A 19,297-nucleotide genomic window follows, 5' to 3' on the forward strand; every position below is an offset into this window, starting at 1 on the left:
GCGACTTACAAGTTCTGTACGACAAGCCATCAGGAAGAGCACAACTCTATCAGCTGAGTAACAATGTTCATCAAAGTGTTGAGTGCTACAGTGTAGGTTAGTTTATTAGGACAAGTGCATGACAGTATGGTTAGTTAGGGTTAGATTTTTTTTTTTTTTTTTTTTTTTTTTTTTTAATTCAGATAATGGTTGAAGAAGTGAGTCTTTAGTCGACGGCGAAAGATTGGACGTGTTTCGGCTGTCCTAACTGGGGTGGGTAGTTCATTCCACCATTGTGGGGCAAGGACTGAGAATAGGCGACTTCTCTTTGATGACCCTCCCGGAGCTTGGATAGGAGTAGGTCTGAGGCGGCCAGAAGATGCAGAGCGTAGGGGTCTTGAGGGTGTGTAGTTAGAGACCATTGACCGGAGGTAGGCGGGAGCAGTTCCCTTTGCCGCACGGTATGCTAGGTCAAGGGCCTTGAAGCGGATTCGTGCAGCAATGGGGAGCCAGTGCAGGTCCCTAAGAAGTGGGGTGACATGGGCCGACTTCGGTAGGTTTGAGATCAGGCGGGCCGCTGCGTTCTGAATGAGTTGAAGAGGCTTAGTGGCAGTGGCCGGGAGGCCAGCGAGCAGTGCGTTGCAGTAGTCGAGGCGGGAGATGACTGTTGATTGGACGAGGAGTTGGGTGGCTTCTTTTGTCAGGAAGGGGCGTATATTATATAATCATACTTGTAGTTGTATTATCTGCGAGACATCGCCACCACGCAACAAGTCTAAATGCTCGCTATATGCAACCAGCTCCACTGTCTGTGTGTACTCGAGTAGCCTCCAGCTACGGCCAGGATTCTCCGGAGCTGCAGCTGGACCCTATACTGTAGCCTCCAGCTACGGCCAGGATTCTCCGGCGCTGCAGCTGGGCCCTATTGACTATATTCAGCGTGCCCTCAGCTCGAATACGCATCGACTCAGTGTTATAAGACATTGATATCAGGAGCTATCTGAACTATTTAGTTTAATGGGACGTTTCGTTTTGAACAGTAAGCTAACGCGAGCTATCATGCACTACTAGACTTGCTGGAGAATTTGTTGATATCAGTAGCTAGCCGGCTGGCAGGCTCACCGAGGTCCCAGTGTCCCACTAGAGACTAGTGTTTACAACAGCCACGGGTGCTGGATGAGGAGGAGCAGACGCCGCAGCTCTCTCCGTGTGTCTGAGTTCAGTAAAGTTCAGTTCGGCTCACTATAGGAGGTCGAACGCGTCGAAAATATGAAGCAATACTAACTTTACTTTTATTCATAGCTAAATCAGACAGTCAGCCAGTCTATCAGAGTGAGTGCTCAGTCGATTGTTACCGCTGATCATACCTGCTGAGTGCTCACTGCTCAGCTCGCGTGAGTGACGTCATCACACGCCTTGGATAATTTAGGAGTGAAATGCGAATGCAAGGCTTGAAAGCACTACTCGCAAGCCCGCCCCCAGATAATATTTACCAATCGCAACGGCCAATTAAAGGGGCAATTCGCGATAATCTCGTCGCAGTGTACAGCCCTGTATATATATATTTAAATGCGCATATAGACTGCCCTTCCAACTGAAAAGTGTCAGGATATAATCAAAATATTAGGTAAAGACAGAGAGAGATGCCCCATATTCCATTGCAGTTTGCACGGCCTCCTCAGCGTGCCTCTCCGCGGACCTATATATTTTATGCATAGCGTGGGTGATGATGATGATGATGATGATGATAGAAACCGCTGTGGCGCATACAGTTGAATGCTGGTATTACACTCACTGAGGGACACGAAGAAGTCAAGTCCGATGGGATTTGGGAATCTCAAATACAAATTGGGATTGGAATAAAAATGCATTTATATTAAACAATACAGAATATACAGCACTTCTTGGGGTCTGTAGGGTAAGCACTTATTCCCTCCCCCCTGAACATTTATGGAGATGTATGGGCCTTTTAAGGGGAGACACTGCAGGTGAATAGGGTAAAAGAATTAACTAATAGATATCACAATGAAACTTCCCCAGTTGATTACTTATATTAAGACAAGACCTTTTTGTATTACAAGTTTTCTGAAATTGTATGTTTAAATATGCAAATGCGGCATTATCTACTTAAATATGCACTAATTTGCATATAATTCCAGGACAGAAATCTGAACATTGGATAGAGCCATTTTCAAAATTATAGTTTAATTTTGTTGACATATTAGAGCCAAAGGTTATTACAGAGGGGATTTTGGATATCTCTTTTTATCACTCCATAAATCAGAAAATACTCCATTCAGTCCATTTTTATGGTAAAATTCCATATTTCGCCATGTTTTTAGGAATAAAATGTGATATAAATCAGGGTATGAATGCGATATCAACAAACCCTTCTGTAAATACCTTCAGAACATAGATATGAATAGAACTGGAAGGTTTGGTGTATGTGAGTGCTACTGAAGTGGAGATTTCTGGCTCAGAGTATGAGGAAAAACTCTTAAAACTCATTTTTTGGAAAACGCCTTCAAAGTTCTGTATTGTAAAATGCCATACTTTTTTTTTTAAACAGATATTTACAAACACAATACCTAATCAAACCATTAGTAATAGACAACCTAAACACATGCCTGATAACTGAATAATAATAATAATGATGTTATTGAACTGAACAGAACTACACACAGGCTACAAACAGTGTAGTACAGTGTAGTACCCCCTAATAGGCAACAAATATTTGAATAGATATCACTATGAAACTTTCCCAATTTGTTATGTACATATAAACTAAGAAAAAATATATTGCAAGTTTTATGAAATGTATGTTTATATATGCAAATGAGGCACTTCCCCATTAAATATGTGCACATTTATGGATGCAATAAGGCAAAATGATGTAAAATAAACAACTAAATGTGTGTTATTGACGTTTTATTGTCACTAGTTTCATAGAAGACATGTTTAGGAAGCAAAATATAACAAAATCTCAAAATCAACAAAAAAAGTATATTTGACTATTCACCTGCAGTGTCTCGCCTTAAGTGATATAATTGTCTTTCAAGGATAAGTGAGCTCCTGCACTGATTATTATAGTTCAATATTTAATATTTGATCACCAAAACCCCCCAAAAAGCATAGAAAGGGGGCCCCCTGCCCAAAAAGGGCCCCCAAAAAAACATACACAGGTATAGTGCCCTTTTCAGCCTTTGAGCACCTGCCCCTCTAAAGTCCTGTGCACGTCCCTGGTCAACACAACACCTCTCCCAGAGTGTTAGGCTAGTGGACCGTATCTGCTTCCATTCATTTGTGCTAAGCTAGGCTAGCTTGCAGCCGGATAACTTTCTACTGAACACACAGAGAGAGGAAATTGGTATCTTATCTTCTTGTCTGACTCTAGAGAAGATGGTAAGCGCATTCCCCTTAATGTTTGGCATGTTCCTTTTTTAGGAATCATCTCATGTTTGCCCGTGAGACTTATTATTATAACCATAATATATAATGTTATCACTATCAGTCATAAATCAGTAGTAGAAGCCAAGAGGCTGGACTGTCTGAGCCGAGACTGTTTTATGAATGTGTTTGTCTGTATCGAGTATCTTCCCTCCTCTTCGGTTGTCTCGTAAATCAGTAGCAACCTTAATATCGGCCATGTTCCTCTGTGGGCGGCCGGACTGTCTGAACACAGGTTGGATGTGTCTCTGTGAGGCTGGACTGTCTGAACACAGGTTGGATGTGTCTCTGTGAGGCTGGACTGTCTGAACACAGGTTGGATGTGTCTCTGTGAGGCTGGACTGTCTGAACACAGGTTGGATGTGTCTCTGTGAGGCTGGACTGTCTGAACACAGGTTGGATGTGTCTCTGTGAGGCTGGACTGTCTGAACACAGGTTGGATGTGTCTCTGTGAGGCTGGACTGTCTGAACACAGGTTGGATGTGTCTCTGTGAGGCTGGACTGTCTGAACACAGGTTGGATGTGTCTCTGTGAGGCTGGACTGTCTGAACACAGGTTGGATGTCTCTCTCTCCTCCCCGGTCCCTTCTCTCTCTCCTCCCCGGTCCTCACTTCTCTCTCTCCTCCCCGGTCCTCACTTCTCTCTCTCCTCCCCGGTCCTCACTTCTCTCTCTCCTCCCCGGTCCTCACTTCTCTCTCTCCTCCCCGGTCCTCACTTCTCTCTCTCCTCCCCGGTCCTCACTAGGGCTGCGTACTGTTCACATCTGGGATGTCCGATATTATCGGCCGATTGGCATTAAAGGGGAACTATTTTACTATTTCTTTCACTATTTGGGCACTTTTACACAATTCCTGTGATTCTATGGAACACCTCTGTAAGTTTTTTTCTTTTTTTAATTCATTGTTTTGTATTTCTAATCAAGTCCTCAATAACAGCATTCTTCTACCGCAAGATCTTAAGCCGTTTTGAGGCTGGGCTCCAACCACTGTGTGGCCTGGTGCCAACTGCCACATCAACTGCCACATCAACTGCCACATGATTATGCAGCTGAGAAACCTCTGACATCACAGATATGCAAATTTTCAGATGACTCAGTTCAGTGAGGGTGAATATTGTGAGAGGAGAATTGGAAGAATGCGCCAATATGAGAATTAGAGACATAGATCCTATTAATATAAGTCCACATAGCTAGGAAACAATGCTAAACACTGAAAAAGGCCATTTATAAGATAGTTCTCCTTTAAAATGTGACATCGGAAAATATCGGTATCGGTTTACATTTTTTTTATTTATTTTTTTACATATATCGGTATCGGTTGATATCGGTTGATATCGGTATCGGAAATTAAGAGTTGGACAATATCGGTATATCGGTATCGGTAAAAAAGCCAATATCGAGCATCCCAGTGGTACCCAATGGTACCTTTCTTCGGTACTTTAGTCTCTAAAAATGTAATCTACCTACCTCAGTTGTAAAAAATGAGTCCAAACTTCAAATAATTTATTATCATTATTATTTATTTAGAACAATTTGGCTATACTAGTATCGCGCGATAATATAATTAACGCATTAATCTAAAAAAAAAAAAAAATTACATTTTTTTTTTTTTACCGGTTCTCTGAGCACAGATGCTCTTTTTCAGGAACGCCCTGCTTCACATTCACACAGTTCCATTCACACCTGGGAGCTGCCCAGTACAACCACAGTTGACACCATTGGCCACTGAGCAACTCCACTGGAGCAGTTGATTCAAGCCATGTCACATAGTTCAAGTTTGAAATGATTCTTTCTGTTTTGCTCCTGAGAGTGCTAGATACTGTACTGTACTGGTAATATTATTTATTTGTGTTAACTTCTGAATAAAACAACTTATTAAACACAAGTACATCTTATTGAACATTATTTTGATATTTCATTACCAATTATCATAGCAAAACAGCTTTTTCAAACAGTCTGTAATGCATTTTGGAAACGGGAGATGGGCTCATGGTGTAATGAGCCACCTGGCCTGAGAAACATAAGGAGGAAAGAAAAAGTAAGGACTTACTTCTGGTCATTATTTGGGTAGAACACACATATTTTGAATGCCTTCGGCATTTTTTTTTTTTTTTTTTTGGGCCATTTTAATCTAGATTAATCTAGATTAAATCCAGGATTGCAGTTAGATTAATCTAGATTAAAAAAATTAATCTATGCCCACCTCTAATATATATATAATATTGCAGTGAGCGTTGTCTGCATCTAGCGTTGTAAAGTGTAACCACACTTGCGACCGTGTTCGGCTCGCCATCGCCCCGACTGCTTTGTTGTTGTTGAATCAAGTCAGATCCTAGGTCAGCTGTATTGTGAACGTTGACGTGAACGTGCGGCACACTTCATAGGTTTCGTTTCGCGCTAAACGAAACGTTGACGTCATCGGACTTTTGTTTTTATTACCGAAATGTGGCGCCGGTGGATCTCACGTCAACCGGTACTCGGTAGCACCGACGTGATTCGGCCGATACCCTTAAAAGTACCTGATTCGGTACCAGTCCCTGGTCCTCCCAGCTGGGTGCGTCTCCGGTGTTCTCTCCTCCTCCATTACTGGGTCCTGAGGACGAGGCCTGCTGCTCACTGAGATACTGGTGAACATACAGATGATTTGTAACTATGTTAAATTCGTTTTTTTAATGGGATATTATTCACAGTATAGGCTACACACTGTCTCTCATCACACATCTCATCCCTGGCCCAAATTCCCACTGTCACACATAAACACACACACACACGCACACGTGCACATAAGCCTCGTGTGGGATTTCCTTTCAAGGCCTTTTAGTCATTCCTCCCCCTCCTCTACTCTCCCCCTGTGTCCTCCTTTCCTTCCCCTGTATCCTCCTCTCCTCTCTCCTCACCTGGTCATCCCTCCCCCTGTATCCTCCTCTCCTCTCTCCTCACCTGGTCGTCCCTCCCCCTGTATCCTCCTCTCCTCTCTCCTCACCTGGTCATCCCTCCCCCTGTATCCTCCTCTCCTCTCCTCACCTGGTCATCCCTCCCCCTGTATCCTCCTCTCCTCTCTCCTCACCTGGTCATCCCTCCCCCTGTATCCTCCTCTCTCCTCACCTGGTCATCCCTCCCCCCTGTATCCTCCTCTCCTCTCTCCTCACCTGGTCATCCCTCCCCCTGTATCCTCCTCTCCTCTCTCCTCACCTGGTCATCCCTCCCCCTGTATCCTCCTCTCCTCTCCTCACCTGGTCATCCCTCCCCCCTGTATCCTCCTCTCCTCTCTCCTCACCTGGTCATCCCTCCCCCTGTATCCTCCTCTCTCCTCACCTGGTCGTCCCTCCCCCTGTATCCTCCTCTCCTCTCTCCTCACCTGGTCATCCCTCCCCCTGTATCCTCCTCTCCTCTCCTCACCTGGTCATCCCTCCCCCGACCCCCTTTCCTCCCAGAAAGCATAAAAGACGATCCCACAGAGAAAGTCAAATCCTCTACTGAACTCTTAACCTACATTGTATTTGATTAGCCGTGTTTGTCTGTATCAACATGAAGATCTGACCACGTGCATCACATGACTGACCTCTCCGGTTCCACCTCACTTATACTTATCCACTTACTGTAGGCTGTGTTCACTTTAGATCTGACAACATCTGCATCTGGCCGCAGGGTGGACGGGTCATTTGTGTGACATCATGCTGTGAGCTGTGATTTCATGATGTCATGTGTCAGCATGGGGAGGGGCAATGGTGCAAGACGATGGACCATTGACCTCTACATATTATGTTAAAGTGGTATGTGGTCCAGTTATGCTGCTCTGATTAAAGGTTATGTTAAAGTGGTATGTGGTCCAGTTATGCTGCTCTGATTAAAGGTTATGTTAAAGTGGTATGTGGTCCAGTTATGCTGCTCTGATTAAAGGTTGTGTTAAAGTGGTATGTTGTCCAGTTATGCTGCTCTGATTAAAGGTCATGTTAAAGTGGCGTGTGGTCCAGTTATGCTGCTCTGATTAAAGGTTATGTTAAAGTGGTATGTGGTCCAGTTATACTGCTCTGATTAAATGTTATGTTAAAGTGGTGTGTGGTCCAGTTATGCTGCTCTGATTAAAGGTTATGTTAAAGTGGTGTGTGGTCCAGTTATGCTGCTCTGATTGAAGGTTATGTTAAAGTGGTATGTGGTCCAGTTATGTTGCTCTGATTAAAGGTTATGTTAAAGTGGTATGTGGTCCAGTTATGCTGCTCTGATTAAAGGTTATGTTAAAGTGGTGTGTGGTCCAGTTATGCTGCTCTGATTAAAGGTTGTGTTAAAGTGGTATGTGGTCCAGTTATGCTGCTCTGATTAAAGGTTATGTTAAAGTGGTACGTGGTCCAGTTATGCTGCTCTGATTAAAGGTTATGTTAAAGTGGTATGTGGTCCAGTTATTCTGCTCTGATTAAAGGTTATGTTAAAGTGGTGTGTGGTCCAGTTATGCTGCTCTGATTAAAGGTGATGTTAAAGTGGTATGTGGTCCAGTTATGCTGCTCTGATTAAAGGTTATGTTAAAGTGGTGTGTGGTCCAGTTATGCTGCTCTGATTAAAGGTTGTGTTAAAGTGGTATGTGGTCCAGTTATGCTGCTCTGATTAAAGGTTATGTTAAAGTGGTGTGTGGTCCAGTTATGCTGCTCTGATTAAAGGTGATGTTAAAGTGGTATGTGGTCCAGTTATGCTGCTCTGATTGAAGGTTATGTTAAAGTGGTATGTGGTCCAGTTATGCTGCTCTGATTAAAGGTCATGTTAAAGTGGTACGTGGTCCAGTTATGCTGCTCTGATTAAAGGTTATGTTAAAGTGGTATGTGGTCCAGTTATGCTGCTCTGATTAAAGGTGATGTTAAAGTGGTACGTGGTCCAGTTATGCTGCTCTGATTAAAGGTTATGTTAAAGTGGTATGTGGTCCAGTTATGCTGCTCTGATTAAAGGTTATGTTAAAGTGGTATGTGGTCCAGTTCTACTGCTCTGATTAAAGGTTATGTTAAAGTGGTATGTGGTCCAGTTATGCTGCTCTGATTAAAGGTCATGTTAAAGTAATAAATAATAAAATAGAATAGATAATAAAATAAAATAGACATGATAAAAAAGCAATACGAATAAAATACAATGCTAAGCTTAAGAATAACGGCAATGAGTAATATAATATACAATAATATACAAATATATATATAAATAAAATATCTATCTTTAGTGACCTTTTTCGTAGTGTATTTGTGTGTGTGTGTGTGGGGTGTGTGAGAGAGTGTAAGTGAGTGTGTGTGTGCGTGTGTGTGTGTGTGTGTGTGTGTGTGTGTGTGTGTGTGTGTGTGTGTGTGTGTGTGTGGGGTGTGTGAGAGAGTGTAAGTGAGTGTGTGTGTGCGTGTGTGTGTGTGTGTGTGTGTGTGTGTGTGTGTGTGTGTGGGGTGTGTGAGAGAGTGTAAGTGAGTGTGTGTGTGCGTGTGTGTGTGTGTGTGTGTGTGTGTGTGTGTGTGTGTGTGTGTGTGTGTGTGTGTGGGGTGTGTGAGAGAGTGTAAGTGAGGATGTGTGTGTGTGTGTGTGTGTGTGTGTGTGTGTGTGTGTGTGTGTGTGTGTGTGTGTGTGTGTGTGTGTGTGTGTGTGTGGGTGTGTGAGAGAGTGTAAGTGAGGATGTGTAGTGTGTGTGTGTGTGTGTGGAGATCAGTGTTCAGATGGCCTGAGGGAAGAAGCTGAGTCTGAGTCTCTCTGTTCTTGCTGCGTGTGTGCGGAGGCGCGTGCCTGAACCGCAGCAGCGTGAACAGCCCGTTGTCGGGGTGACGAGGGTCTTTCCATCTGCTGAAGAAACACCTACGACATCACTCTAACTCTGTTCTCTCTATCTTCTCTCATATTTAGAAACCCGCCATCATGGAGGACGAAGAACAGTGCTACTACAACGAGACCATCGCCTTCTTCTACAACCGCAGCGGCAAGTACCTGGCCACCGAGTGGAACGCCGTCAGCAAGCTGGTGATGGGCCTGGGCATCACCGTGTGCATCTTCATCATGCTCGCCAACCTGCTGGTGATGACCGCCATCTACGTCAACCGGCGCTTCCACTTCCCCATCTACTACCTGATGGCCAACCTGGCGGCCGCCGACTTCTTTGCCGGCCTGGCGTACTTCTACCTGATGTTCAACACGGGGCCCAACACGCGCCGGCTGACCGTGTCCACGTGGCTCCTGCGCCAGGGCCTGATCGACACCAGCCTCACGGCCTCCGTGGCCAACCTGCTGGCCATCGCCATCGAGCGGCACATCACGGTGTTCCGCATGCAGCTGCACACGCGCATGAGCAACCGCCGCGTGGTGGTGGTGATCGTGGTCATCTGGACCCTGTCCATCGCCATGGGCGCCATCCCCAGCGTGGGCTGGAACTGCATCTGCGGCGTGGGCTCGTGCTCCAACATGGCGCCGCTCTACAGCAACTCCTACCTGGTGTTCTGGGCCGTGTTCAACCTGGTGACCTTCGTGGTCATGGTGACGCTCTACGCGCACATCTTCGTCTACGTGCGCCAGCGCACCATGCGGATGTCGCGGCACAGCTCCGGGCCGCGGCGCAACCGGGACACCATGATGTCGCTGCTCAAGACCGTGGTGATCGTGCTGGGTAAGGGTCAGGGTTAGGGTGAGGGCGAGGTGGGGTGCCCTGGCAGCAGGGGTTATACAGCAGAGTATATGCTTAGAAAACTAAAATGTCTATTTCTTTTAAATGTTTTGGTAAATACACAGGTCATTTCGTGACTGTTGGGAACTAGGCTACACTGGCACACCTACTTCCAGTGAATGATGCTACGCTAGGCTAACGGTGCGGTTGTTCCCTAAGCCTTGATGCATGCACTGAGAAGAACAGGGTATCTATCTGCTTGTCTAACTCCAGGGGTGATGGCAAATAAGCTAATTCCCCAAAAAGTTGCTGTGTTCCTTTAAACCCCTGACTTCTCCCCGATGACCAGGTGGACGCCTCGCATGGCGTGTGAGTGTCTGAGTGAGCGGGTCAATGTGAGGCAGGAGTTGTGATGCGCTTTGGAGAAAAGCTTCTCTATAAATGCAGTCCATTGTATAAACGTTAAAGTGGAATGTAACCTCAACTTGATCATTGATATCGTAACCCATGTGATCTTGGACAGTCAAGTAAAAAAAATACTTGAACAATCCTCTCCCTCGATGCCAAATGCCACGATAGTCAGACATGTATTTGGCAACTTAGTAGATAGTAGAAATTGAGCTTACTCGACGTTGCATAAGTCGCTCTGGATTTTGGCTGTGAACTTTATGTAACTGTAGATGTTTTGAGAGTTTATGGTTCTCTATGAGTCAGAGACCAGGGCCTGGCTGGGGGGTGGTGGTGTGAGTCAGAGACCAGGGCCTGGCTGGGGGGTGGTGGTGTGAGTCAGAGACCAGAGCCTGGCTGGGGGGTGGTGGTGTGAGTCAGAGACCAGAGCCTGGCTGGGGGGTGGTGGTGTGAGTCAGAGACCAGAGCCTGGCTGGGGGGTGGTGGTGTGAGTCAGAGAGCAGAGCCTGGCTGGGGGGTGGTGGTGTGAGTCAGAGACCAGAGCCTGGCTGGGGGGTGGTGGTGTGAGTCAGAGACCAGAGAGCAGAGCCTGGCTGGGGGGTGGTGGTGTGAGTCAGAGAGCAGAGCCTGGCTGGGGGGTGGTGGTGTGAGTCAGAGAGCAGAGCCTGGCTGGGGGGTGGTGGTGTGAGTCAGAGACCAGAGCCTGGCTGGGGGGTGGTGGTGTGAGTCAGAGACCAGAGCCTGGCTGGGGGGTGGTGGTGTGAGTCAGAGACCAGAGACCAGAGCCTGGCTGGGGGGTGGTGGTGTGAGTCAGAGACCAGAGCCTGGCTGGGGGGTGGTGGTGTGAGTCAGAGAGCAGAGCCTGGCTGGGGGGTGGTGGTGTGAGTCAGAGACCAGAGCCTGGCTGGGGGGTGGTGGTGTGAGTCAGAGACCAGAGCCTGGCTGGGGGGTGGTGGTGTGAGTCAGAGACCAGAGACCAGAGCCTGGCTGGGGGGTGGTGGTGTGAGTCAGAGACCAGAGCCTGGCTGGGGGGTGGTGGTGTGAGTCAGAGAGCAGAGCCTGGCTGGGGGGTGGTGGTGTGAGTCAGAGAGCAGAGCCTGGCTGGGGGGTGGTGGTGTGAGTCAGAGAGCAGAGCCTGGCTGGGGGGTGGTGGTGTGAGTCAGAGAGCAGAGCCTGGCTGGGGGGTGGTGGTGTGAGTCAGAGAGCAGAGCCTGGCTGGGGGGTGGTGGTGTGAGGCCGTGTCGAGGCTGTTGTGAGGCTGCTTCGCTCAGCTCTGAACCCGCCCTCTGTCTGCCTTGCACCACTGTTCACCTCGTACACATCGCTTCAACCCTCGCTATAGAATTAGAATGACAAGACACAAGCTGACCTCGACTAAGGATTTGCATAGTCGATTGTGATTGGTCGAAATGTGCAGATAGTCGACTGATAGTCGACTACCCCCCCCCCCCCCCCCCCCCCCCATGCAAAAAAAAGCAATTGGTCCACTGATGGATACATCTTGATATTTGTCTAGTCTAGTGTGTTCATTAAATGGGTGAAATCCTCTTTCAATGCCTCTGTGACCGTTTTCTTAGGCAGTTAGCCTCGCTGCTATGCGCGCCATTAGCGTTAGCCATGCTTCTAGGCCTCTTTGCTTTTGGAAAGAATGATACAAAAATATATATATATTATTATTATTATAATATTATAATTTGTTTGCATTCGACTAAGAGGTTGGCAGTCGACTACGGCTCCTTTCGATCGATTAGTCGACTATTCGGGTCAGCCCTAGGAAGTACACATGTATTCCATACACGTAAAGTACAATTACGTACATCAAAACTGTACTTCAGACAGACTTCTTTAAATAAAGAAGACACCAATCCGACATCACAGAACCACCACAGACAAAAGGCGATTCCTAACGTCTCCTGTCGCCTGTACTCAGGGCCGGTGTTGTAGTCGAGTCACTAAATCTCGAGTCCGAGTCGAGTATCAAGCTAATAGCCAGTCCTCCGACGTTAGTCGACGTTCGGGACACACCACACCCACTCGGACCACCGACACTCCCGACCCTAACCGACGCTCCAGACTTCCGATAGTCGGCTTGGTGTGTACCCCCCTTAATAGATCATTCTGGTCACAGGACTTCTCTAGACCAATGTTGCTCCGACAAAAGAATAGATACATCATTTGTACTTCATTGTGCCTCTGGGGAGACATTATGTCTCTGCATTTGACCCACCCTGACCGTTTTGGATCAGTGGGCTGCCATGAGCACCAGGGGGAGCGGTCAAGGGGTCGGCATCTTGCTCGAGGACTCTTCACCACGCTGCCCGGAAAAAAAGCCAGGCTTGACAGCGAACCTTTCCGATGACCAGAAGTCTGCTCTACCTCCTTTAACTGAAAGGTCTTAATTATTTCCGACGCCCTTCCTCATGCGATTCATCTCAAAAGGAGTGGTCCTTCCAAACTCCCGTTCCGCTCCGTCCTCTGTTGTACAAACACCTTATTGTTCTGATAAAAAAAGAAAATCGAATGAAAATGTACAGCTGCGATTCTTCGAGTCTTGCCAGAGAGTTAACTGGTGGAACTTAAGGCTTTTGGGAAATGGTTCTTATTGTTAACGGGGTAACCTCACCGGCACACTGGCACAGTCTATGATGGCATCCCGACTTGGCAACGTCTGAGCCAGTGTGACTGTAAAGTAACTCCTTTTTATTTTTTTATATATAAATCAAATCAGTAGATCATCCTCCATATGTGTGTGTGGTTTTACAAAGTTTAAACAATGGGAAAGCATTAAACCGATCATCTGTCTAAACCTCGTAACTCTATTCGCCCTCAAATCTGTGTAGAGTTGGGGTTTTTTCCGCCAGCGACGATAGAGGAGCAACCTATTTGGCTTCTGACAATCCTCATTATAACTTATATTATAACTTGGAGCTCTCACACCTGGGCAGACTATAGCAGCTGTGGTGGATGTGAAGGTCTCTCACCTGGGCTGTAGCAGCTGTGGTGGATGTGAAGGTCTCTCACACCTGGGCAGACTATAGCAGCTGTGGTGGATGTGAAGGTCTCTCACCTGGGCAGACTATAGCAGCTGTGGTGGATGTGAAGGTCTCACACCTGGGCTGTAGCAGCTGTGGTGGATGTGAAGGTCTCTCACACCTGGGCTGTAGCAGCTGTGGTGGATGTGAAGGTCTCACACCTGGGCAGGCTGTAGCAGCTGTGGTGGATGTGAAGGTCTCTCACCTGGGCAGACTATAGCAGCTGTGGTGGATGTGAAGGTCTCTCACCTGGGCAGACTATAGCAGCTGTGGTGGATGTGAAGGTCTCTCACACCTGGGCTGTAGCAGCTGTGGTGGATGTGAAGGTCTCACTCACCTGGGCAGACTATAGCAGCTGTGGTGGATGTGAAGGTCTCTCACCTGGGCAGACTATAGCAGCTGTGGTGGATGTGAAGGTCTCTCACCTGGGCAGACTATAGCAGCTGTGGTGGATGTGAAGGTCTCACACCTGGGCTGTAGCAGCTGTGGTGGATGTGAAGGTCTCACACCTGGGCTGTAGCAGCTGTGGTGGATGTGAAGGTCTCACACCTGGGCTGTAGCAGCTGTGGTGGATGTGAAGGTCTCACACCTGGGCTGTAGCAGCTGTGGTGGATGTGAAGGTCTCACACCTGGGCTGTAGCAGCTGTGGTGGATGTGAAGGTCTCTCACCTGGGCTGTAGCAGCTGTGGTGGATGTGAAGGTCTCTCACCTGGGCTGTAGCAGCTGTGGTGGATGTGAAGGTCTCTCACCTGGGCTGTAGCAGCTGTGGTGGATGTGAAGGTCTCTCACCTGGGCTGTAGCAGCTGTGGTGGATGTGAAGGTCTCACACCTGGGCAGACTATAGCAGCTGTGGTGGATGTGAAGGTCTCTCTCACCTGGGCTGTAGCAGCTGTGGTGGATGTGAAGGTCTCTCTCACCTGGGCAGGCTGTAGCAGCTGTGGTGGATGTGAAGGTCTCTCACCTGGGCAGGCTGTAGCAGCTGTGGTGGATGTGAAGGTCTCACACCTGGGCTGTAGCAGCTGTGGTGGATGTGAAGGTCTCTCACCTGGGCAGACTATAGCAGCTGTGACAGGAGGCAGGAGAAGGGGGTTTGCAGCAGAGCAGGCGCGCCGAGCCCAAGGGTTCACACACAATGCATTCTGGGGGCTCTGCGGGATAATCGCTGTGTATTTCCAAGAAATTGGCGTCCCGCACGCTGAGAAAATACACTCAATGCAGTTTTAACCCCTACACTGCCAGTGCACTGAGCTCTGTGCCATGCTTTCACATGGGTTAGAGTTAGAGCATTAAGGTTAGAGTTAGAGCATTAAGGTTAGAGTTAGAGCATTAAGGTTAGAGTTAGAGCATTAAGGTTAGAGTTAGAGCATTAAGGTTAGAGTTAGTGCATTAAGGTTAGAGTTAGTGCATTAAGGTTAGAGTTAGAGCATTAAGGTTAGAGTTAGAACATTAAGGTTAGAGTTAGAGCATTCACATGGGTTAGAGTTAGAACATTAAGGTTAGAGTTAGAGCATTAAGGTTAGAGTTAGAACATTAAGGTTAGAGTTAGAGCATTAAGGTTAGAGTTAGAGCATTAAGGTTAGAGTTAGAGCATTAAGGTTAGAGTTAGAGCATTAAGGTTAGAGTTAGAGCATTAAGGTTAGAGTTAGAGCATTAAGGTTAGAGTTAGAGCATTAAGGTTAGAGTTAGAACATTAAGGTTAGAGTTAGAGCATTAAGGTTAGAGTTAGAGCATTAAGGTTAGAGTTAGAGCATTAAGGTTAGAGTTAGAGCATTAAGGTTAGAGTTAGAGCATTAAGGTTAGAGTTAGAGCATTAAGGTTAGAGTTAGAGCATTAAGGTTAGAGTTAGAGCATTAAGGTTAGAGTTAGTGCATTAAGGTTAGAGTTAGAGCATTAAGGTTAGAGTTAGAACATTAAGGTTAGAGTTAGAGCATTAAGGTTAGAGTTAGAGCATTCACATGGGTTAGAGTTAGAGCATTAAGGTTAGAGTTAGAGCATTACGGTTAGAGTTAGAGCATTAAGGTTAGAGTTAGAGCATTAAGGTTAGAGTTAGAGCATTCACATGGGTTAGAGTTAGAACATTAAGGTTAGAGTTAGAGCATTAAGGTTAGAGTTAGAGCATTAAGGTTAGAGTTAGAACATTAAGGTTAGAGTTAGAGCATTAAGGTTAGAGTTAGAGCATTCACATGGGTTAGAGTTAGAGCATTAAGGTTAGAGTTAGAGCATTACGGTTAGAGTTAGAACATTAAGGTTAGAGTTAGAGCATTAAGGTTAGAGTTAGAGCATTCACATGGGTTAGAGTTAGAGCATTACGGTTAGAGTTAGAGCATTAAGGTTAGAGTTAGAACATTAAGGTTAGAGTTAGAGCATTAAGGTTAGAGTTAGAGCATTAAGGTTAGAGTTAGAGCATTAAGGTTAGAGTTAGAACATTAAGGTTAGAGTTAGAACATTAAGGTTAGAGTTAGAGCATTAAGGTTAGAGTTAGAACATTCACATGGGTTAGAGTTAGAACATTAAGGTTAGAGTTAGAGCATTAAGGTTAGAGTTAGAACATTAAGGTTAGAGTTAGAGCATTAAGGTTAGAGTTAGAGCATTAAGGTTAGAGTTAGAGCATTAAGGTTAGAGTTAGAGCATTAAGGTTAGAGTTAGAGCATTAAGGTTAGAGTTAGAGCATTAAGGTTAGAGTTAGAGCATTCACATGGGTTAGAGTTAGAGCATTAAGGTTAGAGTTAGAGCATTAAGGTTAGAGTTAGAGCATTAAGGTTAGAGTTAGAGCATTAAGGTTAGAGTTAGTGCATTCACATGGGTTAGAGTTAGAACATTAAGGTTAGAGTTAGAGCATTAAGGTTATAGTTAGAGCATTAAGGTTAGAGTTAGAACATTAAGGTTAGAGTTAGAACATTAAGGTTAGAGTTAGAGCATTAAGGTTAGAGTTAGAACATTAAGGTTAGAGTTAGAGCATTAAGGTTAGAGTTAGAGCATTAAGGTTAGAGTTAGTGCATTCACATGGGTTATAGTTAGAACATTAAGGTTAGAGTTAGAACATTAAGGTTAGAGTTAGAGCATTAAGGTTAGAGTTAGAGCATTCACATGGGTTAGAGTTAGGCATTCACATGGGTTAGTGGGGCGACAGTGGGTCGGGAGGTAGAGCAGTCATCTGGCAATCCGGAGGGTCCCGGTTCGATTCCCGCTCCTCCCGGGCAGCGTGTCGATGTGTCCTTGAGCAAGACACTTAACCCCTAACTGCTCCCGATGAGCAGGTTGGCACCTTGCATGGTCGCCTCCGCCGTCGGTGTGTGAATGTGTGAGTGAATGTGGGAAATGTGAGGAACAAATTGTAAAGCGCTTTGGATAAAAGCTGCTATATAAAAAAGCAGCCATTTACCATTTATTTAACAGTCAGTTCTCTCAGTCTGGCTGACGCAGTACTTTAAGGCTCTTTTTTTGCCTACGTTAGCAGAATTCGGAGACGAGGTGTCTCGCACTGCTGGGCTGTTTAGCGTCGGAGTTGAATTGCTGTATTTTGGTCTGACAGGTTAAGTATTCAGTTATGTTTTCCAGTGACGCTAGTGTTAGAGAGTCTAATGTGACGCTGCTGTGTGTGTGTGTGTGTATGTACATGTAGATGGATGGATGGATGGATGGATCAGTGCATGTGGAGAGGGTGTTAGTGTGTGTGTGTGTGTGTGTGTGTGTGTGTGTGTGTGTGTGTGTGTGTGTGTGTGTGTGTGTGTGTGTGTGTGTGTGTGTGTGTGTGTGTGTGTGTGTGTGTGTGTGTGTGTGTGTGTGTGTGTGTGTGTGTGTGTGTGTGTGTGTGTGTGTGTGTGTGTGTGTGCTTGCCTGAGTGTGTGTGTGCTTGCCTGGGTGTGTGTGTCTGGCAGTGTGTGTCAGTGTGTGTGTCAGTGTGTGTCGTCTGACAGCAGATGTTTTTGTTCTGGAGAAACACATTCCTGAGGATTCCATGTGATCTGTCCTCCACTGTCTCTGTGATCTTCCTTATCGTGGCGTCCCAGTCCTGCCCAGCAACAGAGTTTATAGAATAATGATGGTATACTGGTCCCAGTCCTGCCCAGCAACAGAGTTTATAGAATAATGATGGTATACTGGTCCCAGTCCTGCCCAGCAACAGAGTTTATAGAATAATGATTGTAACTGAGGGGTACAATTCCCTGACTGTATTGATAAGTATGGTATCATTAAACCACTACCGCTTTATGTACTTTAACTACTGGCCACACAGTACATGATATAGATATGATGAACACTTTCCCACCATGAAACCAAGTCCACACAAATGTATAAGTCGAATATTTAATATATAGCAAAGGGTATATACAACGTTCACTTAATGACATTTATGATTTGAATGCACTTGTAAGGCAAATGAGTGTTCGTAGGCAAATCAACATTGAATGTCCAATCTCTGGTTACGCAGGAAGCAATTATACAACCTGGTTCTTTAGGGAACTATAGCGATGGTACTTAATGATTATAGCTGGATATACTAAAGGGGGGTCCTGCTGGTTGTAAGTCAGTAGGGGGGGGGGTTAGGAGAGCCGCCGGCGATATCCCATCTGGCCAACGATTTCTTGGGAGAATTCAGAGTGCTGAACACGGTGCCCACAGAACCTTGGTCCACAGATGAATACAGTTGGGCCCTCTTGTAGACGGTAGCTGCCGGTCCACAACGAACTCACTCGGGGTAGAGCGCCGTCTCACCTGGACTCCTCTCGGGGGGGTAGTTCCAACACTCACCAGTGTTGGCTGTTATCCATGGCATAAATCAAAGCACCCAAAGCAAGTAGATAATCCAAGCCGTGTAGGGCTCGCCGTCGTCCGGGTAAGGTAATCCAATGTGCAGGTCCACTCGTCCTAGCCCAGAACTCCTCGGATGAAAGCACCACACGTGGTCTGCCCAGCCTGGTTAAGACTCTAGATAACGCGAGGAAACGATGGGGGTACTACTCACTGTATAACTCTAACCGAACGATGCACCATACATAATAGACTATTATTAACTTAATAGAAATACGTCCCACTCGACGGTATAGTGCCAAACTATGACAATTCAGCTATTAATCCACACGATGTCTCAATGCCATTCTGAGGCCAAGTTGACCATACTGCACCACACGTGTATCGTGGGTGAGGCTTAACGTCTTGCCACTAGGTTGGAGGATAAAGAACTAAGGGCTAAGGGACTAAAGGGAAAGTTCTACTTTACTTGCGCCATATATATATGCGCTGTGAACAAATAGTACCATTCGTATTTCACCAGACGTATTCCTACGCGGAACCGGGCTAGTAACGACATGTTCGTCGGCACGATTGAACTTGAACCAAGGGGCTTGGCTGCTGGCGCCAAGTTCTTGTCCAATGAGAGAATGAAACTATTATGGGCTGTTAGTAGACTAAAGGGATATTCAGTGTATATGTACAAGGAATATACAAGGGATATCAAACGATATACAAATACTATTAAATATATATCCATAAATAAATATATATATTCGGTTTAATCTGATCCTTCACAACAGCCGCCCCCTAATTAGTCCCACCTAATTAGCTAAGCAGAGACAGATTAACCGCACTGTCTACCACTCAAGGTCCGCTGTAAGGGTCAGTCAACTCACAAAGTCGTGGGGTCATGGTCGTCATCGATAGTGTCTGGGAGTCTGGGCAGTTCTATTAGCCTCGCCACGGGTCGTGTGTAAGTTCGCCCTTGGACGAGCACCTCAGCTGCTCGGACCTTGCCATCGGCACCGGTGATCACTTGGCTTACGCGGCCAGCCGGCCACATAGCTCTGGGTAGTGACTGGTCGATAATCA

General features: G+C 46.2%; 1 protein-coding gene across 1 annotated transcript in view; it reads left to right on the forward strand.

Moving 5' to 3' along the window:
• Window positions 1–10,034, forward strand: part of LOC311241264 (lysophosphatidic acid receptor 1-A) — a gene marked incomplete at its 3' end in the record, with an annotated part of 98,272 nt that extends 88,238 nt beyond the window's left edge. Inside the window, exon 2 of the mRNA XM_084338438.1 lies at window positions 9,281–10,034. Coding sequence (XP_084194564.1) covers window positions 9,293–10,034 — 742 coding nt within the window. The remainder of the gene's footprint in view (window positions 1–9,280) is intronic.
• Window positions 10,035–19,297: the final 9,263 nt, after the last annotated feature.

The sequence above is a fragment of the Notolepis coatsorum genome (assembly GCF_963971535.1).
Source record: "Notolepis coatsorum genome assembly, contig: SUPER_14_unloc_2, whole genome shotgun sequence".
NCBI lineage: Eukaryota > Metazoa > Chordata > Actinopteri > Aulopiformes > Paralepididae > Notolepis > Notolepis coatsorum.